This window comes from Vespula vulgaris, chromosome 1 (genome assembly GCF_905475345.1).
Source record: "Vespula vulgaris chromosome 1, iyVesVulg1.1, whole genome shotgun sequence".
NCBI classification, from domain to species: domain Eukaryota; kingdom Metazoa; phylum Arthropoda; class Insecta; order Hymenoptera; family Vespidae; genus Vespula; species Vespula vulgaris.
Genome location: NC_066586.1, coordinates 24,359 through 50,376, shown reverse-complemented (window position 1 = coordinate 50,376; position 26,018 = coordinate 24,359). Strand labels below are relative to the sequence as shown.

At 37.2% G+C, this 26,018-nt stretch overlaps 3 protein-coding genes and 1 non-coding gene across 12 annotated transcripts; 1 reads left to right on the top strand and 3 right to left on the bottom strand.

Annotated features, from left to right (window-relative positions):
* Positions 1-945: 945 nt before the first annotated feature.
* LOC127071900 (phosphofurin acidic cluster sorting protein 2) lies at positions 946-13,061 on the bottom strand. 6 transcript variants are annotated; one of them, XM_051011713.1, is made up of 12 exons: positions 12,528-13,061; positions 9,775-10,078; positions 9,363-9,650; positions 9,036-9,135; positions 8,740-8,895; positions 7,451-7,558; positions 5,620-5,888; positions 5,335-5,540; positions 4,920-5,267; positions 4,411-4,808; positions 4,104-4,220; positions 946-4,015 (listed from the first exon to the last, which is right to left on the bottom strand). In XM_051011713.1, the coding sequence occupies exons 1-12, from the start codon at positions 12,629-12,631 to the stop codon at positions 3,882-3,884; spliced, it is 2,532 nt and encodes an 843-aa protein (XP_050867670.1). In that variant the 5' UTR covers positions 12,632-13,061; the 3' UTR covers positions 946-3,881. The 6 variants fall into 6 exon arrangements, with proteins under 6 accessions (XP_050867670.1, XP_050867678.1, XP_050867684.1 ...); XM_051011721.1 differs by having other exon boundaries at positions 7,451-7,555; XM_051011727.1 differs by having other exon boundaries at positions 9,408-9,650.
* Positions 13,062-13,202: 141 nt separating this feature from the next.
* LOC127071981 (protein YIF1B) lies at positions 13,203-14,953 on the bottom strand. Its single transcript, XM_051011945.1, has 4 exons — positions 14,720-14,953; positions 14,381-14,469; positions 13,971-14,306; positions 13,203-13,877 (listed from the first exon to the last, which is right to left on the bottom strand). The coding sequence occupies exons 1-4, from the start codon at positions 14,748-14,750 to the stop codon at positions 13,347-13,349; spliced, it is 987 nt and encodes a 328-aa protein (XP_050867902.1). The 5' UTR covers positions 14,751-14,953; the 3' UTR covers positions 13,203-13,346.
* A 556-nt stretch (positions 14,954-15,509) lies between these two features.
* Trnac-gca (transfer RNA cysteine (anticodon GCA)) lies at positions 15,510-15,581 on the bottom strand. The gene has a single exon. It is a non-coding gene; the product is annotated as a tRNA-Cys (tRNA).
* A 17-nt stretch (positions 15,582-15,598) lies between these two features.
* On the top strand, positions 15,599-25,354 carry LOC127071863 (ankycorbin). Of its 4 annotated transcripts, none has more exons than XM_051011641.1 (15): positions 15,600-16,045; positions 17,813-18,147; positions 18,304-18,638; positions 19,177-19,453; positions 19,656-19,904; positions 20,002-20,429; positions 20,517-20,778; positions 21,003-22,033; positions 22,349-23,200; positions 23,281-23,672; positions 23,760-24,104; positions 24,515-24,591; positions 24,679-24,833; positions 24,960-25,043; positions 25,132-25,354. In XM_051011641.1, exons 2-15 carry the CDS (start codon positions 17,942-17,944, stop codon positions 25,179-25,181), a joined length of 4,743 nt encoding a protein of 1,580 aa, XP_050867598.1. In that variant the 5' UTR covers positions 15,600-16,045; positions 17,813-17,941; the 3' UTR covers positions 25,182-25,354. The 4 variants fall into 4 exon arrangements, 3 of the variants coding, with proteins under 3 accessions (XP_050867598.1, XP_050867607.1, XP_050867590.1); XM_051011633.1 differs by having other exon boundaries at positions 15,601-16,045; positions 24,973-25,043; XR_007785263.1 differs by lacking the exon at positions 24,515-24,591 and having other exon boundaries at positions 15,599-16,045; positions 25,132-25,182.
* Positions 25,355-26,018: the final 664 nt, after the last annotated feature.

Below are 26,018 nucleotides of genomic sequence, written 5' to 3'. Positions count from 1 at the left end.
ATTGTTAAGAGCTGTTAGAAAATAAATGTGGAAATAATCGAAAAATTACAACTTACGCGTATTACATCTATGTATGCTTTGACACATCTGTGTACGCTTTTATTATAATATTTATTTAATAAGATAGCGATGACGACGATGATCCTAATAACGATGATCTGTTGCTGCTGCTGCTACTGTTGCTGCTGCTATTAATTATGAGACAATACACAATCTAAATAGTTACAAAAACAGCATTTATAGCAATGCTCTCATACATGTACAATCAATCATGTGCAATTAGATGATTGAGACATCAAGACTGATAGATTACAATATAGATAATGAAAAAAAAGAAAACTCTAGAACAGCGTTGATTATAGAAATAGATGTCGCGTTATGAAAACGTGTAGATATTATTTTTTTTATTAACGTGTTAAATTAACTTTTTTTTCTTCTTTATAGCATTGCGAACGTGACATTATATGTATGTGTATGTACTTACATCACGCATGTAGACATTTTATTGTAAATGCAACAAAGGCGTCTTATTTTATCCGTACTACATATTTTTTATACTTCTTTACTGTACGAAATACTTTTTAAATATATTAATGACTTATACCCCCGACTAGTATCCCTTATTTTTATATGAAACAATGGCGTACGCAACGTAAGATTGACTAAAATTAAAAACGTTGAATTATATTTGTCAAGCTACTTGATTACTTATTTACATATCGTTAGACCGTGTGCTTATAATGCAGATTTCATCAATATTTATTATCATTTGAAAATAAAGATCGTGTGTGTGTGTGTGTGTGTGTGGTGTTAGAATTAGATTTCATATTAATGTCATGAATTATACAAGATCGTCATAAATAAAAAAAGAAAAGAAAAAAGAAACATCAAGAGTACAATCATTCACTTAGTAAAATTTTTTTGAGGGAGAAAAAAAATGTAAAAAAGCAGTATACACTTTTTATTAAATACTAAGAATCTCTGTCTTTTAATTTAATCGAATACTAAGGATCTATACTATATATGCAACATTATAAATACTCAGCTTGTAGATGAAGATGTACGAGTATGTAAATACTTGTCATGTTAAATACACGAGGCGTGCATATTTTATATGCTGATTTAGCGTTTTCTTATTTATAAATGTTCATGTAGAATTCATATAATATCTTTAAATAAAACATTTTACCAACTACCAAATTAAAACTAATCTTTTGTGCGAGCTGTTAAAGAAATAAATAAATGTGTAAAATAACTGTTTTCTATGATCAAAATTGCAGGGTGCATGACGTAGATTCACAATAAAATTACTCACTTGAAATATTATAGCACGTTGGAAAAATGTAATTAAACAATTCAAAGATACGTCGTCGTATTTCGTTAAAACAAATTTTACCAAACATTTTTATATCTTATGATAACAAATATCTTATGAAATGATAGATAGCGTATGTCAATTTTTGTAAATTTTTGATGTATCGACTGGAATGAACACATATTATTCAGCATTACCCTCCATGAATTTAACTGTAATAGTACTATTATTTTTAAAAATTCAAAAAAATACGTTTCTTCTAATCACACCATTAATATTTATAAACATACATTTATACGTATACTTATTAATAACTAACTGTAGAGACTAGCAAATGATGTGAGAACGTGTCAAAACATTAACTATTTTTTATTTTGGCAAGACGTAATCATTACCGTTCTTGCTATCGTCGCATTAGTTATAAAATAACGTATAGGTAGCATCTTTTTACAAATCAGATAGGTACTCCATTAGTTTGGCATTAGGCAGTCAAAGTGACACATACAGTTGCACGGACAGTAAAATACTGTCGCTTTTATCTTTTATCGTTTTATCAATGAAGAAAAAAGTTGAAAAATACATAATCGTTATGTACGTACATACATGTTATCTCTATGTCTTTTCAAAGATAACATTTACATCATTTAAAGAAATGTCAATATTTTTCCATACTGTGCATATTTACAATATGCTTTATAAATAAATACAAAATTGTACAAGCAAATTTTATGCGAATATTATTAATAAACGACAGAAATACGGAAAAAAGAAATTTTTTACATTTGGCCAAACTAAAGTCCGTACTTGTATCAATATATAGTACTTTAAAGATGGTGTTCATAACAACAACAATAACAAACAGATCAACAATAACAACAGCAACAACAATAACAACAACAACAACAACAATGATTATGACGATGATGATGATATTTCTAGTAGTAGTAGTAATAGTAAAGTAGTAGCAGTAGTAGTAGTAGAGTAGTAGAGTAGTAACAGAAGTAGAACAGTAGAGTAGTAGCAGCAGTGGTAAGAGTAGTGGTAGCAGCAGCAGCAGCAGCAGCAGCAGCAGCAGCAGCAGCAGCAGCAGCAGCAGCAGCAGCAGCAGCAGCAGCAGCAGCAGCAGCAGTAACAGCAACAACGGCAGCAGCAGCAGCAGTAATAATAGCAGTAATAGCAGTAGTTGCAACAGCAGCAGCAGTAGTAATCGTAATAGTAATATTGACACAATTACTACTGTTATTGTAATGGAACTTTTCTTATATCAACGACGTATTTTTAAATAAAAATATCCGAAAATAGAGTATTTCTTGAATCAGAAGCTACATATTTACAAAGTAGGATATAAAACGTATCTTGCGAAAGAATTAAACATAAGAAAATTCTAATGAAATTAATACAAATATCAGTTGGTTCATTTTCAAAGGAATAAATAATTATCAATTAAAATAAGGTATATATATAATGTTTGACACATAAACATATTATATGGCACAATGTATGAACATAGATTTTTTTCATTATTGTTGCAGTGGAAGTCAAGAATTTGAAATCGTCGAACATTTAGTAGAAAACTTAGTTGTTTAAATGGAACGTGTCTATTAATATCACACTTCTTTCAGCATTTGTTTACATTAACAATATTTTTCAAAGTAATATCTCGTTTCTCTAGATATTAACACTGTCCCATATTTTCTATACTTAATAACTCTTAATTTTCAATATTATAGCATATATAGGTTCTTATATATTTGTGCATTAAAAGTGGTATTTATCCATATCGTCGGTCCTTCCCCCACCCCCCCCCCCCCATCAAGCCAAAAAAAAAGAAAAAGAAAAAAGGAAAATATAATTTCTAAATCTACGATATAATTGAGAAAATGTATATCATTATATATTATAGATATATGTTATAATTTAATGATATGGATAAAAGACAATCGTAAAAAATCAGTTTCAAGAGATCCAGCAACATTTCCATCTTATAATCAAACAGACGTATGTACAACTTAAACGAGACTCATAGAAAAATAAAATAGTCGAAATAAAGATTTGGCTGGACGATAATGAACTTATAGTCAATAAAATCAAAACTACATGCATCTTTTGGATTCCTTAGTTGCATACAAAGTCTATGCGATGATATGTTAAAGAATCAATAAGTAAATCATATTTTTGTACAATAAAATTGCACTTTCCCATGTTTATGGATCAATTTCAATGTTATAACTAATATTACAACGAAAACTGATCTCGCATTCTCTACTATGAACAGACTCTACTATGCGAACATTATGCGAAGAAATAGAAATTATAATATATGATCTGTATGCAATTAGGAAATAGAAGAATATAATCGGTCAATTGCTGATTGCAGATTATTCTGCGATAACTATTCGTAAATTATAACATTTAATCTCTTTAATAATGACGGGGCAGTTCCAGGAATTTGCTGGTTATATTGATATTGCATATTTCTAATCAAGCAGTCTCAACGTTACCCCAGCATGGAATATTAAATACACGAATTTAAGGAAATTTAATTAACGATAAAAGGGGAGAAACTTCACACAGGGTTCAAAATTTGTTGCTGAGGAGTGTACTCGAACAGGGCTAGAGGGAAGGTCTTGATGTGCGTTTGCCACTGCGCCGATAGTTGGAAAAATTTCACACTGTACCATTCGGTACCGTCGATGCTCACTGAAGTGAAAAAATCAATAATGCGATACCATGTGATGCCATGTATTCAACGATAAAGCGTTCAAGTTTTTTAAGTTAAAAAGCTTACCTCTCAATGGAATGTTATGAGTTTTTGCCGAACATATCAAACGCGTAACACCATCTACAGTTTGACTCTTTGGTTCGTTCTCCTTCTCTTTTTCTTTCTTTTTTCCTAATCTCATTACTGTTAAAACAAATGTATCTAACTTTAATAATGTCCACATATGCCGGTGTTAAAGCTATCACTTAGATACTATTGTTACTATACCAAAGATAATACATCGAAAAACCAGCTTTATAACGATATACATCGAATCATTAATACTTTATTTGCGGATTATGGACGATCGACGTCCTTGGCATTGCATACTTACTCTTTTGTTTCTTCTCTTTGGTCGTATAATTCATGGAGAGATGATGTCCTGGAGCTTCTCCCAACGGTGGAAGTCTTTGCACGTGTAATACTCTGAAAGCTTGTCTCAATGTATTCTTGCCTTTGTCTCCTTGAGTTTGTTTGCTCCAATAATCCAATTGCAATTCCACAGGTTCCCAACCTTCCCTGACGGGCTGACCTACATTAGGACTGCTAGGCGGGGTTAATCTACCAGGAGGTGGAATTGGTAATCCTGCCGGTGGCAGAGACGGAGGAGAACCGGACATCGTAATATTGCTTTCTTCGAGATCGACCGACGTGGAAGAACTACTGTCGGGACATCCAACCCGAACGTCATTTACGAATGGAATAAATATTTGGCTGCTGTCATCTGTTTCCCTGTAAGAAGAGTACGATTAATGTCGATACAAGGTGTTCTCTTTCTTTTTCCAATTAAAAAGAAGCTGCGCTTGTTGTTGATTTAGACGTGTTATACTTTAGAGTTGTTACCTATATGTTACCATTGCCTCTGCGATCGGCAATGGTAAAGTGGAATTGGTTGCAGCTACGTATTCGGATACTCTTGCCGCGCCTTCGCTCGCACCTCCGCCTTCTCTTTCGAGTAATTCTTTCCATTCGTCGCCAAAGAGAACGGAGTATTTGGCATCCACAGAAGATAGATATTTTGACAAAGTATTAGAGCCTAGAGGTACGACCAAGAACCTTAAATAATTTTGCCAATCGGGAGGTTTGAAGCTCAATAATTCTACGTAATGTCGTAGTACTGCATTTACAAAACTATCTCCACCAGCGATTACGACCTTTACCGGCGAAGGCGGCTTGGCAGAACTGTTACAACTGTAAAAGCAATAGCAATGTAAATTTATTTCGCCGATGAAATATCCCTTAGAAAATTTGTAATTACAATTTTTGTATCCTTGTTACAAGACACGTGAACGTGGCACGTATGTCCGCGGGAGAAGCAGTAGTAAGTACTTTGTGATTTCTTTCCTGAAGTCTTGCGGCAAGTACGGCACCGCCTGGGTCTGCTAAGGAAACTAGCGATACAGCTTCCGGTAAACTGTCGTCCGGCAAGACACGACTCAATTGTTCGACCAGGGCCTTCCTCGGCTGTAATTACGAGAAGTCTTGTCATCATTGATATTACACGTCCATATAATCTTGTATTCTACAAACTATATCGAGGTACCTCGGAGCTACTCGAGTCACCGGACGGCTTTAAGTCGACGCTTAGACTGTGCTTTTTGGATTTACTACTACCGGGTGTTCCACGATCACGAGTGAAAAGTCTGCTTCTTCTATCCGAACTTTCGTTTTTATTCGGTTGTTCCGACTTCGGTGGAGATCCGGCAACGATACTCGGCGGATCATTAGCTTCGTGATCGGTCCAATTTTCAGGATGAGAATCGCTGTCCGCTCTCCTCGAACTATCGTCACTTTGCCTGTCGACCCCGCGTTCTGTAACATAATCGTGTCACTTTCTACTATTCTTGTAACGTCATTATTATCAATTGTTAACAATTTATTATGTGACAATAGATAAGAAGAAGAAGAAGGTGAATATTTTTAGTCCATTTACGTAAACTACATCGCGGTCGTCGACAACAATATCAATATTTAATAACGACGTGAGATGTACCTGAGAGAGATAACGTTTTCGCTACGCAGCATCTATTTAATAAGATTACTTCTGCACATACTCATATATGCGCATACACATATTACAAAATTCATACATATTCTAACGATTATCTTAATTATTATCGCCTAGAAAATATGTATGATGTTGACAGGAAAATTGTCACCCTAACATGGTCGATTACTGAAAAGTAGTGTAACATAAATTAAATGATTGATAGAAGTAGATAGAAGAATTGGTAATATCAGAAATACATACGTACGTAAGTAGACAGATATAGAGAACCGATGAACACGATTGAATTATGTACGTAAGAACTACGTATAGGAGGAGAGAGAGACAGAGAGAGAGAGCGAGAGAGAGAGAGAGAGAGAGAGAGAGAGAGAGAAATACTAGACACAACACAAGCAAGCCTGTTAGATAGTTAAAGAAAAAGATAATTGTATATTTGGACGATGAGTCTATATCTAGAGCAAGTAAAGAGAAAAAGAAAACAGGGGCACAACATTAAAGTCTTAGTGTTTAATTAAAGAAAGCACTTTTAATCAAAGAAAGCACACGGAAAAAGTGTAAACACTAAAAAGAAATTACTACAGGAGAATAGAATGCTAAGCATTTATTCTTCTTACGCCGTACATAATGTTTAAGTACTATTTGCGCAGTTTACTGTATAAAATTTTATGAATAATTGTTAAATTATAATATCTATTACAACAATTGATGTAACAAATAACAAGCGATTCATGAAAATTATACTTTTGAAATTAATTAATACAGTTGATAGTACACGGAAATGAAAAGAAATTCATTGATATTTTGATATTTATAGCGAAACGAACTATCATTTTTCATTCTAATCTTCGAATAAGTTTCATGTAAATATAAGTAAATTTAATAATTGCTATTTGAACGAGTCATTTTAAAACAAGGAACTACCTAATTATCAAATTTAAATCGTGATACATTTGCCGCTCAAGCGCTAGAGTTTCCTCTTCCACTTACAAAAATATTTTGACCGATGTATTTCAACATTTTTATCTTTTATTTAATTATATCTGTTTCAAAGTACATCGAACGTGAAGAAAGAAAGGAAAAAGAAAAAAGAGATACTTAAAGAAGTGGTTTCAAACAAGTATTTCTTAGTTAAAGCTTATTCAGATCATTCCACAATCAGATATTACATTGATAGATAATAACGACGATACATTTATTCTTTCCCTCATGCTGAATTTATACACACACGCGCGCGCGCGCGCGCACACACACATGCTGTTCTTTTGGAAAATAAAATATGTACGCGTCTACATACGCATTACGCGCGTGTAAAATTTCACTCATTTATATTATTGCAATTGTTATCTCGAATTTTCACATTACATACCTGATGTTACATGTCCAATATGCTGTTTCTCTTTGGCTGGTTGACTTCCAACGTAGTGCTGATTTACGGTACTCATTGCGTTGTTGTCAGCTTCCCCTCTTGTTACTACTACCGAATTGTAACATGCAACAGTGCAAAGCCAACCGACCAAATCTTGATTTAGTTAAAAAAATCCAGATCCAGATATAGATGATCGATTTTATATCATAGTTTGTACAACATATTATATTTTGGAAGTCCACAAAATCAAATACATTCTCGGACCCTCGTAAGTAGATGTACGTAAGTGAAATCTCCAACGTCTATACGTACATATATCATACGACGATGTTTATATGACTTGCGTGCAATCTGATCTTCTGTAATAATTCAATGTGTGAAAATAAAAACTGAAGTGAAACGTTGAACAAATAATTACTTCCAATAATACGAATGCATTAGTATTAGACAAAAGAGATAAGCTATCCTTTCGGTGAGAGGATCTGTATTATAACAATTTGTATTTAAAAAATTATCATGCGGCAACTAGTTTTATATCGAAAGAAAAAGTGATTTGCAAATGATAAAAATATAAGTTATAATCCTCCTGGAAAATCAAGCTAGTCCTAGTATGTAGTTGTGATAAAAGCAACAAATCCGTTCTCATTCGATACGGTAGATATGTACGTGTAATGTGTATGTATATAGCTATAGGTAGCATATTGTACTTTTTCTACGTTGCTCGTTTCAAAGTCTGAATCGAATATAAAATTGAATCGAACATGGAATATATAAAATAGAAATGTACTTCTCATAAAGAATAATATCGTTATTTTAACTCGCAATTAGATGGAACTTCGGACAGATGGTATGATCGCAAGAAAAGCGCTTTTCATAAAATAAAAGGAATTTGCAACTTGAAGCATTAACAAATAACATATGTTTTGGGTAGAGCACAATACGATCCTTACCGTGTTAGTTGTATCGGATATTAGAGAGATATGCCAATATCGGAATATTGTAATTTCATAATATTAAAACGCGCCAATGAAAAATACTTTTTCTCGATCTTGTGACAACAACCAAAGTACATATGAAGAATGTAACGATTCTTTTCTAATACGCGTTCTCTACAGGCTGATGAGAAATAACAAAATTAAGAGTGGAATGAAATAAAAGATAAAGAATGGAGAGAGGGAAAGGGGGAGGGGAAGAGGAGAGAAGAGGAAAGGAAAATGGAACAGAAAGAATGGAATAGAAAGAAAAAGGGATAAAAGGAAGAAAAAAAAATTAAAGACGTCGAGTCTTACCTGAATGTGGAGGTGTTAAAAGAGATCGACTGGAACTGAAAAAAGGCCGTAGCGAAGGCTTTGGTGTACTACTGACGGACATGGTATCCAATTCTGGACCACTGTCCGACAAATCTTCGAGTTCGTCGAATAGCTCTTCGATCTCCATATCACCGCCTGAGAATAGTAATTAACGCGATACTATTATGTAGAAATCTAGTACATACAGATTCGATTTATCTCGGTCCCAGCTCGGGATCCCAGGATCGGCCGAATATAAAGGCCGAAGGAAGCGTTATCATCGTGTATGCATATACCTGAAAGCTTTTGTCCGATTTCTTCTTGATCGTGATCCAAATCTTCGGACACTCTGAACCTCTTCAAAAGGGCTATAAATTTTTGCTTGAGATTTCTTTGCTGTAAAATACACGAGACAGCATAATGTCAAATATTGCGGTTATTTCTCAAGATTCAAAGTAGATGGACGGATGAGTGAATATGTAGATAGAGAGGTAGGAGAGGGAGCGGGGGAGGGAGGGGGGAGACAGACAGACAGACAGACAGAGAGAGAGAGAGAGAGAGAGAGAGAGAGAGAGAGAGAGAGAGTAAATTTCGATCGAAGAAAGAAGAGAAGTTTTACGCACTCTGGCATTGGTGGGGATCTTTCCCCGACTTTTTCGTCTATGTACCTCCAGGGTTGGCTCGCTATCGCTACCCTCCGCTTCAGCCTCCGAACTAAATTCTTCTTCTTCGTCGCTATATTCTTGACACAATCTCTCATTAGGATCATTGATAAGTCTTTTATCATGATCGACCGGTTGAGAACTCAATGCTACGACACTAACGCGTGCCAAAGCGACCGAATGTCCACCGTATTTTTCCGCTTTGTCGGATATTAACTCTAATTCGAGATCCATTTGCTTCTGTAACACCTACGAATGATATTTGAAAATAGTAACGAGAGGAAAGTACACTCCTTTTCTTTATTTACACACGATGATCATATAACACAAATAATTTTCCATCTTTGTAATTGTAATAGTTTAATCGACTTACCTGAGCCATGTTTATTACTCCCTCGGCGAGAGTTTTATATCCGAGCATTGTACGATTCTTATAACGCTTTCTTCTTTGCAATAATATCAGGAGCTTATTGCCATCTCTCTTGAGAAAGTGCGGATATTGGAGCGCAAATTGTAATTCTAACTCCGTGTCTAACATACCACCGGTTGGTATGATCATTTCGTTAGAACGCAGCGTTCTCTTAGAGCTTTGCATCTTTACAGCGATTATGATGGACGTCAGATCGGAACCCAAAGGCCGAAGTATAACCAGACGCGTCAACGTCAAGGAACATAATCTGTAATGCATATATATGTGTGTGTGTGTGGGTAATGACATTCACACCAAATCCGATAATTGGTGCGATAAATATTTTGACACACCTAAGTACGTGCGTATGTATATACGTATGTACGTATGTGAAAATTTAGTCCGACTAATTGTAAGAAAGCACTTTAGTACATGTATCGCGATTATGTTCATTAGGCTTCGTACATAGTGTCTATTTTTATTCACGGAAAGCTTATACCGATTCGAAGGCTAACATCGTACGACGTACTTACGTAGTACTTATACTCGAATCTACAACTACAGTCCAAACTATAACTACAAGCGGCGCGTAAGCCAAGTATGTCCACATAACGCGAGTATAGGTTGTTTCGACAAATGACTCGTATAAATGTACAACGTGTAGCGAGTGTTTCCGCGTTACGCGTAAATTTGAAACACACTCGTGTTAAATAGAAATATCTCAACTACTCAAGATGAAATAAAAAACTATATAGAGTGGATAAAAAAAGAGATGAAAGCGTTAACGCGTTTGTCGTTAACAAGCTATTCTTTTCCGACCTCTGCTTATAATTTAGACTTTATTGTGTAATGTATTTATATATGTAAATCAACGTACGTCTATATGTTTGTATTTAGACATGTATACAAGTATGTAAGTGCAAAATATATACGTAGTATACATCTAAAGAATAAAGACGAGTCGTCTTCTTATATATCGCTTACATCTCATTGCATTATGACCGTAGAAAATATATATATTCTAAAAAGTGAAAAAAATAAGGAGAACAAACGTGTTAGTCACTAGAGTGGTGCTTTTTAAAGATGGGAAGTGACGTTCCCTTTTTAACGTGAGCTCGATGCCCATAGGGTAGAAAGTACTTAAAGAACTCGAAACGTATGCAGTCGTATCGTGTTGAAAAGCAACAATCTCGGCATACGTAGATACATTTCTACGTTACGTATCTACATATATACGTCCATACATATACATCGTCGTTATCAATGCGTGTTTTCCAAATTACACGTATAATCTTGGCTTTTTTCTTTATCTATTCCAATGAAAAATAGATCGATTTTTGTTCCAATGACCGGAGCAGAGTTCGGACCGAAGCGTATCGGAATGAGCTAGATCAAAGTATATACATATATATATATATATATATGTATACTATATCCATCACAGATACATACGTACGTATTTTTCGATCCGTTCGAACGTTTCTACACATAAAGATTGATCAAAAAGTTATCATTCGCACAGCCGAAAGAAACATTTATGTTTCGCGTCAATGGTCATATATAGTTGTATTAGTTATAATACATATATTCTTAAATATCATACTACTTCTTTTTCGCGTTTAGTAAGAAAAGTAAAAATGAACGAACGGTCGAAGCAACGTTAAAGATTTTATTGTCTTTTTATCAGACTATTCCTCTTCAACTATCCTATCGTTTATCGTCAAAAATATACCGTTAAAAGATGCAATACGAATTTTCTTCAAGTACGAAAAGAACGAGAGGTTGATAACGTGGGAGTAATACTTTATCTACGATTTAATATTTTCTATATGCCATACGCGTGCAAGATATCATCTCCCCTTCGGTTATAGTTGCTTGGTATTAGATTCGTGATAACTTTGCTCGTCCGGTCTCCAATAATACACACACACACACACACACACACACACACACACACACACAGTTTAAGTATAATCGCAGTTCGACCATTACCCTCCTAAAGAGCACGACCGTCCGTTTGCATACTTGAAATTAAAAATTTTGCAAAATATATTCCAACGTGTTCTAATGGTATGTACAGAAATAAAAAGAAATGGAATTAAATTATTTTTTACTCTTACTATTGTACACAGCATGCGCACGCGCACAAGCGCCATGGAAAATCGGCACCTAACGAAATGACAAAACATTTACAAATTTCTAAATAAATATTAATGGGAGCAAAACGTGCGTGCGCGCGCGTGTGTATAATAGATAATGCGAATCGTGTCGCATTGTGTTGCAAGCAAATCTGCAGAATTGCATCGAATGCCTATAGACGTTTGAATACACGCAAGAGATCTGTCATGACGAATGACAGCTAGCATCTTTCCGAACGTATCACACATGCTACGATCTCCGCATTGTTATATACGCTTTGCAATGCGATGATGCACGGTGCGTTGAAACAATCGTAGGAAGTATTGAGATAAATCGAAAGATTTCTACACGGTCGTACGTCTTTGCAGGAAACTTGGAGAGAATGGAAGAAAATTTCTTAGTGTTCTTCGACATAGAACGTATACACGTTTGTCGTAAAAGAAACAGAGGGAGAGAGAAAGAGAGAGCACCTTGCATTCGCAGTGACGCGCCGACTTTGCCAAAATATATGTACACACGTCCGACGCATTCCACGACCCGATAAAATAAAACGACAAGCGTACGTTTGATTTGATTACCTTGGTATACAATTCGGTGGCGTACGGTCGACTTCCCAAGTGGCAAAGAGTTTCATTGGAACTGGTCGGGAGGTCGGGGCCGTCGCCTTCATCCTCTCCGCCATTTTTGGCCCGTTGGCCAACACGAGGAGACAGCGATGATACGCACCGTCGCTACACCGCAGCTTGCGGCTGACTAATTCAACCTATCTCGCTTGTGGCGCCATAAACTGTCAGATCGCAGAACCGCGCTACAAATTTCTCTCCTACAGACTAGTAGGCTAAACCAGGATAGACTTCTTCTCATGCAACGCCCTTTTTCACGATCCTCAAGTCTGTCTACAACCATTCCTATTCTGACCACCGATCGAACGTTGCAAGCGTCGACATCTATCGACGTTTTCGTCAACTTCAAAAGGAAAGGTACATTTTTAAAGCCAATTAAGTGAGAGAGTAAGAGAGTGCGATGTAGCGAACGAAGCTTATAGAAAAACATAAACACAGACACTACACAGTCATGGGTACTCGGCATGTTGCATTGTACGTACAATATACTCGCGATATACCGTGTCTGTCATAGATTCGTAGTATGCCGTACGTCATATTACGATATAAATATACAGTACTCTCTTATAAATAAATCGAAATAAATATTCGCTTGATTAATCTGATTGTTTTTATAGAAAGATCAAGGTGTCTGTAGCGATATTATGTCCGTACAATTTTTATTAAAAAAATGTATAATCGATATATCATAATAAATATACATTTCATTTCTTTTTTAAAGGGATAACTTTGCATTTGTCGTTCCTTTCCTTTTTCTTTTTCTTTTTTTTTTATTTATATTAAATGATAAGACAGCCACCACATCAATAAAGGCTGAATAATCGCTACAAAAAATATAAAGTAAAGTCTTCTTCTATTACCGTTGGCTGTGTATGAAATTTGACCCTGCGGAATAACTCTTAGTTTTAAAGATCTCATGAGAAAAAATGCTAATGTCGCACTAAAATATAACAATGCTGCATAATAACCAAATTTTCGAAATGGTAATGAGCTTAACAGCGCTGCATTTATGCCAACGTATTTATATCCGCAGTAGGCCAACAGATCCAACGTGGCCAAGCTCGTTTCGATATTCATCACGTACAAACTGACAGTATGAACTATTAGTTCTATTATACCCCAGGCTAGTACAGAACTAGCTAATATACTAAGTTGTTCAGGGCTGAAACGTTCTTGCGCGCCTAAAACCAAGCCAGCCAGTACTACGTAAGTTAAAAACGACATCATCGGGATATACATGTCTGGTGCATTTTTCTCATAACGTGGTTGCATGGGCATATCCTGTTCGTACTTTACAGTCCAGTCCTGTTGACAGCATTGCGTTCATTTAAAATACATTATTTAAACGTTAAACAATTGATTAAATATTCCTTGTCTCTGGACGATCTTAAATCTTACTTTATGAGTAAACGGGAAGAACAAAATTGCTAGTTTCCCAAAGACGTAATTAGTATCCACAGCAAAGTAATATTTCAGTGCTCTAACTGGCACATATTTTTCAAAGTGTTGTTTTCCCGATCCTACCAATGCATTTCCATATTGTACGGCCATATTGGTAACGACAGGCTGTGACAATATTTGAGCCGCAAATTGGGAACTGGAATAGTTCTCTGCATTACCCTCGTTACGTACATAATGCTGCATCGGCGTCTGATTAAATCCGCCCGGAGCTGGCGGAGTTTGTTCTTGCATGTTGAAAATATATTCTGGCGATAAGCCATTGTTTACAGGTACCTTGTAAAAATGTAATAGTCAGAATTATGTACGATATATAAAGAGTAAGAAGGGCATATAATTTATATCTTTACCTGCTGATTATAGATATACGAGTTTTCTACCGTTGGCATAGGGCGCGTTGACAAACCAGCCGACGGATCTAATAATCTCTTTGGCTTACCTGTTTGATAACAGCAGTTTTCATAAACGAACAATAGTACTTGATATGCGATATAAGGTAACATAACCTCCATTACTACTTAATTGTCATTCATTAATTTTTCTTATTAAGAAGACGTTTCTTAGAAATTAATCGAGAGAAAAGGTATGACGAACAGTAAATACGAGAATATTCTCTCACCAATGGGTAGTATATGTACATGAGGGTAGAATTTATTTTTCGGATCTAATTGATTTCGTTAAGCACTTACCACGGCGTGCACCTGATTGGTTGTAATTCATGTTTTATTTTATCGTTAAGTAAATTGTTTGATCTTTTACGAAAAAGTTCTAACGTTGAAATCTCAACTTTCTATTTTAGGTCCGCTTATTCGAATTAATCGTAGTTTGAAAATCGAAAACACGGGAGACTCCGATCACTCTACGTCATATCTCGACGTTCTCTAGTTGCATGGTCTCCCACTACGCAGTCCGACCAACACAATTTTCATCCTTCTATCGTCTGATTAACCACTTTCAAGGATATTCCGACGACACAGAGGATTTTTCTATTCATTAGATATATATAGATTCAATAATGCAAACAAAATTATAAAAAATATATGGATGCAACAATTTCACCATATCATTATCTCTTTCCTTTCCAATGTTTCACGTCGATTATTTCGAACGCGAATGAACACGTCACAAATGCAGATTAATGTTCGCCTTCAGAAAATATCCTTTTGTTTCGCAAGACGTTTAACAAAAGTTTTAAATGTGTGCGTGTACATGATCTATATACTATACGCATATCTAGTTTATTTATGATAAACTATAATTACTGCCTCGACGAGACTTTTCTTCTTGTTCGTCTTCGAAAAGAAGGGACGACGATGATATAAGAACTTGTCATATTCGCGTTAAAAAAAAATATGAATCTTTTTAAATCGATCGGTTCCAAACGCGATATTTTGACTTAAGTAATTATTAAAGTAAGAAGGCTTTTTTACCGATGAATTTTAAATCATAAAAAATTGTAAAAAAAAAAATCATATTCAGAGGGGGCACCCGGGTTTGAACCGGGGACCTCTCGATCTGCAGTCGAATGCTCTACCACTGAGCTATACCCCCGTTGTTAGATTGATCGGATGTAAAGTTTTTATATGAGGGAAACTTTTGTAAAAGAAGATGTAGGAACGATGATATAAAAATGAAGATGGACCATATCCACCGAAGTAGATTGTTTCATGCGTCAGTAGGAAAAGTAATTCAAGCGTAACTTACAATCAAATTGCATTGGAAAACTAATAGCGCCAAATCATGTTTTTATTGCAACGAGCAAGTCTTGTTGTTACGCTACTGTAGCTAAGAGTAACCAGGCAACCTCTACATTACATCGTTGGTGGTCTAACAGGGATCAGCGCGTTAGTACATGCCGTACAGTAGTAAGGTGCGTTTCCCACTTTCGTGAAATACAATCCGCGTGGTAGAATCTTATCGTACTTCCATCTTAAGATTCAAATTTCGAATTCGCGCTCTTTTTCTAGTCACGATGAATCCGAAGGGAATGTCTTACGACGTATTATATTGTTAAAGTAAGTTTCAAATTAATCCAAAATATTTCGTAGAGAAAAGTCGTCGTGTCTCTGAGAAAGACTTATCTTACGTTCACTATACCGTTTACGTTTTCGCCTCATTAGCGTAATTTTCGAACGAGTACTTATTATAGGATACCTGAGTAAACGCCTAATGTGACAAGCAACCAAATTTAAAGTCGAAATCGCAAGCTTTCAATTTAGATCGTACTGCGTTAGTACGTAAGTATATAGACGCGTACCAATGTCACATCTGTAATATCCAACGTTCGTGTCACAAACAATGAGCTCGGAACGTTGAAGATTATTTTGCAACCAAAATAATATCATTACGCGCGTAATCTCCGACGAACTGTGTGATATTACGATCAGAAATGTTGTAACACGTGATTCAGAATCACGAATAGCGAAGGTCTCAACGAATTATTAACGGAGTAATAACGATTGACGTGCAGCACAGTGAATCAACGAAATAACGATTTTCAGTCATCCTCACGTTACGGCACGCGCGCACGTGGATTCTTCTACGTGCAACATATGTATGCATGTATTATACCTTCGTACGTATAGGTATGTATTTACTCAAAAGGAACGCTGTGCTAATTTTTACGAGTTACGTGTATTAGCAAAGAATTACCAAACCCTTCGTATTACCTATCGTTTCACCGATTGCGAGATAAAGATTATTTCATTATGATGAAACAAACTTGACGTAAGTACACAAGTGTAGGTCCCATTTAGTGACTATACAGACGGGAAGAAATAGTTAATGGGGTGAATCGTTAAACGATTGATCGTCCATCCCCCAAGGAAATGTATACGATACGTTTTGTCGGATGCGATAATTTTTATCGATCCATCGATATTCTCGCGCACTCGTACTCGTAACGCGACGGAGTACTTATTCCAATAGAATGATTTTATTTGAAAGATTGAAAGTCTCGGTCGGCGATACCGATATGATGCGATGATATATTCTATCTGTATTCACTAGTACTACTACTATTCAATATTTAATTATGACTATTCTATTATCGCCGCGAAACAATTGATCACTAAAATAGAACAATAACCATTGCAGTGTCTAAAGTCTAAAACATGGAACAAGCTAAGATAATAGAATTAAACACGTGGCGACCTTGCCGTGAGATTTTCCACTATGGTTCTTTATCGGTGCTAAATGTTGTGACAGTTGGTTTCTATGGTATCGAGTGACCTGGTCAGTCTACCACGTGGTCAGTAACCGAGCTTTAAATTTGGGCTGGACTCTCTAGCGATTCAGATGTTACGATAGTGGTTCCTCGGTTAGCTCCTACGGAGCATCATTATCGTGGACACGCACAGTCATCGCTCGTTGAATTATGTGGTTCCATCCGGTGATCGGGAGATGAGATATTTTCTTCTTGGTACGAGAGCGAATAATCTGTTTGGTCGACGTTCATTTTTCACTTGACAGCGAATGTATCGTTGACCGCGTGAGTTGTCATTTACACAAGTTTCACATTATCGCACGTTGGTTTGATTTGTTGACTATAGCGCTTAGACGATAAAGACAGATAAAAGTTTGTTAAATAATTATAAGAGAAAGAAAAATAATAACGATACGTGGAGATAGACGTAACCCTGACACGATCCATCTCTATCATAATAATTATTTTTAAGCACCTCTTAGGTAATTATAAAATGTATGGCAACCTATTCGATTATCAGCATTGCCTATATTCCTTTAAGAAGGCGAGCAAAATTCATCGAACTACTTCTTTTAAGCGTCGACCCACATTCTGGACGGCGAGACCGGGCGGATTTTCTTCCGCGCGATGAGTTCGATCCGTCTACAAGGTAGAAGATGTTCTTACGCGAGGTTGTATTAGCCGAGAAACGGTGTCAAAGACGGGCATGGACACTAAGACTCCGCCTATACCTTTGAAGCTTCCAGAGAAGGCTCAAACGAAGAAGCAGGAACGCTTGGCCGATCTGTCCTTGCCGCCATTGACACCTTCCACGAATCACCGACAGAAACTAAAGCCTGTTGTTAATCCGTGGTCGCGTGACTACAGTTATCCTACATGCTATCAAAATCATCATAAGGAGAGGCCTTATAGGTAAGTTCTCGATGAGATCTATACATTTCTTGTTGCTCTTTACTTTCTATACGAAACCAAATACCTATAAGTATCTACCTTCTAATGGAAATGAGATGAAGATTATGATTTTTACGGGACATGAAAATATTACAATTGCAATGGCTACTTTCGTAGAGTGTTGCAAATTGGCGCCACACCATTGATGCACGCTTGCCAGCAGGCCGACAGACACAAAGTCTTGAGACTATTGAGGGAGCAAGAGGAGAGCATCGGTTATAGAGATCGAACGTTAAGAAGTGCCCTTCATTACTGTATGGACGCAGGAACGGGCGGTGCCGTTGCTTCGGCGGCACCAGAATTGGTCAACGCTCCCGATGCCGAAGGACATACTCCTCTCCATCTCGCAGTCATTGCCGGCGATACTCAGTTAGTAGCCGTTTTGTTGGCGAACGGCGCTGACGTCAATGCCAAAGATTTGGAAGGTCACAGCGTTCTTCATTGGGCTACTGGTAGGCGTCTTGGTAAAATTAATTATTAAATTTCGTCGGGCGAGCCATTGAATAAGGTCTGTCTAGGATGCCATATCTTCTTAGAGAGAAAAAGAGAGAGAGAGAGAGAGAGAGAGAGAGAGAGAAAAGAAAAAAGAAAAAGAACACGCTCTTTCAAAAGGCTCTATATCAAGGTACACATTTTTAAGCGTTTATCGGGACATCGGTGTAAATAATCGGCGCTTATTAAGAGAAGCGTTATTAAGAATTATTCATATTTGTACTTCAATTTCGTACAAAACGTATATTGAAAAATATAGGAAAGTATTATGAGTCGAGTAGAGTCAGTGGGTCGACCCACCAAGAGGTGACGTAATTCCGAGCACGTTTAGAGAGCAACACGCAAGACGATATAAAGATCGTGGCTAGGATTGACCGTAGATGTTATCGGTAAATATCCAAGCTACCTAAAGCGACCTACACCGAGCTACCGTGCGACATAGATAAGTAGATACATTCACAGATATACCTTTTCTATTGCCTTTTCGCCTGTTCACAGTCTGCGGGGAAGCGGAATGCGTACGTCTGATCTTAGCCGCTGGCGCTCGACCTTCAACGCCCGATCTTCGCGGAGGCTCGCCTCTTCATTACGCCGCGCAATGTTGCGGCGCCGCAGCGACCGCCGAACTTGCCGTACCAAAGAAAGTTGGCTTAAAGGTTTTGCAAACTCTTATAGAATTCGGCGCTGACGTTAACGCGAAGGACGAAGACGGACGACAGGCAATCTTATGGGCGGCCAGTGCCGGTAGCGTGGAAGCAGTTCTAGCCTTGGCAAGGTAATTTTAATATTGGTTTAATATTGGCCTAATTAATCCAGCATATAGATATCTATATCTATTCATCTACCATGTTAGGGAGTATCTATATCTGTATTTGTCCATCTGTTATGTGAGGGTAAATATCGAAAGGGAGGAAAAATGTTCAAAGATAATAAATAGATGATAGATAAATCTTTGTCGGTGTTGATAAACGATAAAGGGCCGGGGGAGCTGCGGCCGCAGGAGCATCGGATAAGGACGGTTTAACGGCGCTTCATTGCGCCGCGTCCAGAGGTCATGCCAGGTGCGTCGAAGCGTTGATTAATTTTTGCGGATCCCAGCCCGATCATGTAGATGACAACGGTTGTTCCGCTCTACACTATGCCGCTACGCTCGGTCACGCCGACGCTACGTCCTTGATTCTTAAATTAGGTGCCGATCCAAATCGACAAGATCGAAAGGGTAGAACGTAAGTCGAGATACCAATGTCGATTGCTCGCGATTATTAAAGGTTGCCGAATCTATGGTAAAAAAGTAATAATAAAAAGTAATAATAAAATTTTCAGGCCAGCCCTATGCGCGGCAGCCAAAGGCCAATTGGAAACGTTAAAAATCCTAGCACAGCATGGTGGTTCGTTGCACGCTAGAACAGTACGAGGTACAGGCGTTGCTCACGAGGCCGCGGCTTCCGGAAGAATCGAACTGCTCAAATGGTTGGCTAAAAAGCGCCCGAGTATGTTGGATATCGCTACGCAAGATGGTAAGACGCCTCTTCACGTAGCAGCGCTTCATGGTCATTTGGATGCTTGCAAGGTGCTCTTGGATCACGGTGCAAGAATAAATGCGATTTTAAGGACTAACAAGGGTAATACGATGACCGCTTTGGATGCTGCCCTTTACAGAGGCCACAGAGATTGTGCTAAATTGATACAAATGCACGGTGGTACTACTGCTCAACGATTGAAAGATCATAGGGCTACGTCTATTGGGAAAGGTCAGTTCAATGCACGAATAACTCGAATGCCCGTAAGGGCACTTATTTTAAGCTGCTTAAATCCAATTGTTTCTTTTTTACAATTAGTTTTCTCCGCAAAGCTTCGAGTTGAGCGTACAGAAAGTGGCACGGATACGGAAGATAGTCCTCCAAGGTGGGATCATGGACTTAAGGCTCCTCGTGTCTATTACGAGGAACGATGGATCGAAAAGAGAACGCGAAAGAGAGGAAATTCCAAGAAATTATTACGACGAGACAGTCGAAGTTTCAGCGAAGAAGAAGTTCGACTTTCGAAGAAAGCGTCTTCGAGAAAAGAGCGCCAGCGACGAAGCAGAAGCGAGTCTGCGAGGTATACATTTTTTACTCGAAAACAGATTCAATCAGCGTACTCTCGCAAATACCTAATATAGTGTGCAACTGACATCTATAGAGCATATATATATATATATATATATATATATATATATATCTGCCTATGTATATGGATAGAATGTAACTATTGTATTTACCATGGGTACTTATAGGCTTCTCTCGTCGCGTTACCTATTTTACGCGAGCATACGATTTTTTTAGATACGACGAGAATGGCATGGGTACCGATGAAAAGTTGATACGAAAAGGAAGAAAGAGGCGGCTTAGAGGGAGATCCAAAGATGATTACAGCGAATCATCTATAAATTACAGCGACGATAGTCTCCAGGAAGATTCAAGAAAGAACGGAACGGTAAGGACGTTTTTTCGGCGAAAGCTCGAAAGGCGAAGATCAAAATGTCGAGCGGACAAGATTAAAAAGAGATCGAGGTCGGAGGTCGAAGCAAGTCGAGTCAATCGGAAGCATTTGCAGTCGGAGACAAAGAGCGATCAAGACGAACACAGCGGTACCGACGACAGTTTGGAAGTAATCGTTGTGAGAACATCCGTCGAGAAGAAAAAATGCGAAAAGATCGTGTCCGGAGGAAAATCAAAGATGTCGAAAGAGAATTCGAAAGATGGTAGGATAAGAGGGTCTCGTAAATGCAACACGCAAAGTCAAAAGTCGGAATACAGCGAATCAACGATACCATCCGATAAGGTATACGATAAGGCATCCGATAAGATATCCGAGGAGGACCATCGGCCATACTTGGACAGGGAAGAAAAAGAGGAAAGAAGATATAAGAACGTCGTTGGCGTTGATGAAGTCGCGTCGAAGTCTTCTACGTCGGAGGATATGGGAATGTCCTTCGTTGAAAGTCGATATCATCATAGAGACGTGACCGATAGTACGAGCCACGAAACTGTCGAAAGAGTTCTTGTTACGGCTATGGTCCACAAAGATCAAGGTCCAGACACTCCAAAGTCTACGATAGAAATTTCAAAGGAAGTCACTTTTGAAGATGGCTCGGAGAAGGAAATGACAGACAAAAATTGCGAAGAATTGCAAAGTAAGGTTGACGACGTTTGTGCAAAATCCGAACAACTATCTAATTCGCTAGTAACGAAGGCTAAGGATTTAAAGAAGGGTCTTGAAAATATGCGATGTGGGATTAAGGATAAGAATGACGATAGCGAAAGAAACGATGATAATAAGATGATAGGAGACGTCGAAGCAGTGGAAGTAGAAGGTAAGACCTTAAAGTAATATTATTTATAATAAATTTCAGTTTCTAAGTCACAAGATGCAACCATATTTTCCTTCGTTCAAAAGGGAAGCTATAGACTGAGCTATTTTTTATAATATATATGTATATACATACATACATACATACATACATACATACATACATACATACATACATACATACATATATATATATATATCTGATGTTCCTAGGAGACTCGGAAAAACAAGGAGCACGATGATCAAAATCCATATCTATTTTTTCAAAACTAGAAACATTGTTACTTTAACTTAGTTTTCTATAGAAATTATTCACTAGGTAGGTTGTGCGCAAAGCAAGTAAACGAACCCGAAAGAACTTCATCGGATTCTCAGGAGGAACGTCTTCGTTCGACGCAAGATCAGCAGCAGGAGATGGAACATCAGGAAAATTCTTTTTTGTCGAAAAATACGGAAGGCGATAGAAAAATTCTTGATACATCGTCAAGTGCCGCGAAAGATGTCGCAAGCGGCATGGACGCGGTGAATGATCGTTTGGCTTCGGATATAGATTTACAAGTTCATACATTGGAAGGATCATTTCGAGAAGAAATGCCAACTTTGGAGTTAGAAAAACTTTCAAAAGTAGAAAGCGAGAAACAGAAAACGGAAGAAGTAACTGGAACGATAGTTTCGAAAGAGGAACACGATATAAATGGTACATTAGAAAAGGATGTTGGCTTAGAAATCTTGGAAAATACGGCGCCCGTGGAATCGTGCAAAGAGAATATTATCACCGATGGGTTTGGTTTATCGAGTAAAGAATCGTTTAAAACTCGACAGGAAAAACGTCAGAGCGAGTTATCCTCGTCTTCTTTCGATGCCCCTTTCAGCAATGACTTCTTCTCTGAGGATAAGGAACAAGTAGATTCCGCGCGTGGCAAATCTGTTGATTTATCTTCAGATTCTAGAGATTCTATACTGATGCGTGACGGTGAAAATGACTTTTCGAGAACGAATACTCCAGTTCTCGCAAAGAGTAGCGTTCTCGAAGTAAAATCCGACGGACATAAAGCTCCAAGAGAGCCTAATAAAGTCAAAATTGTACAAATAGACGCAAGTACCAAGTCTTTTACGAACGAGGAAAAAGCATTGTCGAGTAAAGGTAAACAGGCACATTTAAAAGATATAGGTAATATTTGATTTATTCAGTTAACTCGTAAAATATTTTTCGAAGCAAAGGGATAAACATTGTGTTTTATTATCCATCAGACGATAAGAATGGCTCGCCGACAACAACAACGAGACGTTCAAGGTGTTCAAGGGCTTCAACGAGAAAACAAATGGATGAAACTGAATGCCACTCGAATGTAACAAAAGCATCGAATAAGATTAAAAATTTATTTGACAAGTCGGGGGAACGTTCTCTCGATCGCAGTGCAATAGTTGCCGTTATCGAGAGCCCGGAATGGGATGAAGAGGATGAAGAGATCGATAAGGAGATTAGAAAGGTTATCGAAGAAGACGGAGAACGTGATACAGAGCCAGAAGAAAATAACGAAATGGGTGTTATTAGAGTTTTGCCAGGTACAAGCGAGGAAGACGCTTACAGGAGCCTGGACATCGATAAATCCAGGAATTCGGGTATCGTTACCTTACCTCAGGTGAATCGATACGTTTACTTTATTCTACGCGTTGAAATAACGGGAATGTAACAACGTTCCTTCGTGTAATAATGTTCCTGTTACCAGGTACAGAGAAGACTATGCACGCATTCGGGAAAGATTCCTAAGATTCCAGCGGAGGATCAACGTCTTCGACAGTGTATGAAACAGTGTCGTCGTGACAGTGGTGGTAGAGATAGTGGTATAGAACCAAGTCCAAGAATTTCTAGAATACCAAAGAGAAGAAGCGTGGCTGACTATTCAAAGACAGAGAAACATCACGCGCTCAATGTAGATACCGTCACGAGAGATGTTCAAATCAGTCTTCGTCGTTACCACCTGGAAAGAAAAATCTTTTTTCAATTGATGGAACTCAAGAGATTGCAGATTAGGCATGGTAGAGCTAACGAGCAAGTTTTGGTTAAGAGACAGGTAAGGAGATAAAATTGGAAGGTAGAGAGAATTGACATTCGTCGATACTTTATTCCATATACAATAGTTTATCCTTTAAAAAAAAAGTAAAGAGAGAGAGAGAGAGATAGAGAGGAAGCATACATTATTATTATATGTATACGCCGCCCACGACACTCTTCGAGGTACGAGTATCTATCTACTTATGTATTTATGTATGTATAGGTATTTCAATGGTCGACTCACGTACGGTGGGTGTACGCTAAAATATATTTTATCGTTAATTGCATACACCATTCGAATATGATATGAAATATATATAAATGCTTTATTTTGTCGGTACTATCTGATCGGGATATCGAATCGACATACGACAACATTCACGCTACATCATCATGCAGATCGATCGAATCTTTCGAAATAATTTCTAGGTCGAGTCATTTCATAAAGCTGGCATGACTGGTCCAACCCTTGGTGTTGCTAAATACGACCAACCATTGACCTTCAGGTTTTCAGCATTTCCAATCCTATTGTTAACAAAGTAAGATGTAACACTTGAAATTGTACATTTGATTTTATCCCCCATACTCGGCAGACACTTCGAAGCGTTCTTATACGAACAATTGAGGAAATTACAAAGAAGACCAGCCACGCCAAATTTTTGTACAGATGCGAAATATTGCACCCAGAAAACTCATCGGTGTCATCATGCTACAACTGCCTATACCTCAGTACCTGTTTACACTTATAGTAAGTTATGTAACGGTGCATTCGCCTATTAAAAGTACATACTTAGATATCTAAGTACATACATGAAATTACGATGCGACGTTCGATAATTCATTAAATGCTTGACTTTTCGTATTTTGATAATAGACGATGATTGTAGTTGGCGGAGAGGTGCAAGAACAAACGGATCATTTTCCAAAAATAGAGACACGTGGAAAAGGACAAATGACGGTAACTGAAAATTTTGTCATATCTTTCATGTTTACCATCTGCATGTTTATTAAATAGAAACAAGTGGCATTGATTTGTTTGATCAAAGGTGGAAGTAACTCACGGAGACGAGAAACAAGTAATCGCATTACCAGCTGAAAGGTTGGATTGTACCAAAAGATATTTTGTTACGTTTACCGTTAGAGGAGAGAATCAAGGAACAACGAAATTGTCTCGTTCTATAAAACGAAGTGCTACGAGTGTTTAAAATGTCCGTTATATATAGTTTAACAATACTTTAACGTTATAAATAGATACATGTGTACAAGCGATATCTCGTCTCATTTATGTATTAACTTCATACTCTGACACGTTGTCCTTTCTTTTTAAAAGAGAAAATGAGAAATCGAATTTAATCTTACCTATTTCAAAAAATCATACCATTTACTCTATTTTAGCATGACGTTATTTTCCAAATATATATTTTGCAAATTGCCAAATGACATTCCAATACAGAGCCCAACGAAGGAACAAATGCTTATGGTTAACGTTGGTATAACTTTTATATAATATACATATTGTTGGTATCGATGACAAATCTTTTTGACAATTTTTCTTGACAAATTCATCGTCAAGAAAAGACTACATATTACGTAGCTACCAATATCTTAAGTATAATTATCTATAATTCGATCATTAGTTATTCGAATGGATAAGTTTAATTATTTTACGCATTATATTGGTGACCGTGTAAATGTAACATATATTACAATTAATGAACAAAAATATACTATACGGTAAAGATTATACTATTGCAGTAGATTCCATTATGCATTAGGTCCCGATGTTATCGATCACACATACAAGTACATATGTACATTAAAATTGGCCATATGAGATCGTACAGAAGATCTTACAAATCTAAATTCTTCCATTTGAATAATTTTAACAATCAATGATATCATTCATTTCACCAGCTAAAGATCGAGCAATTAC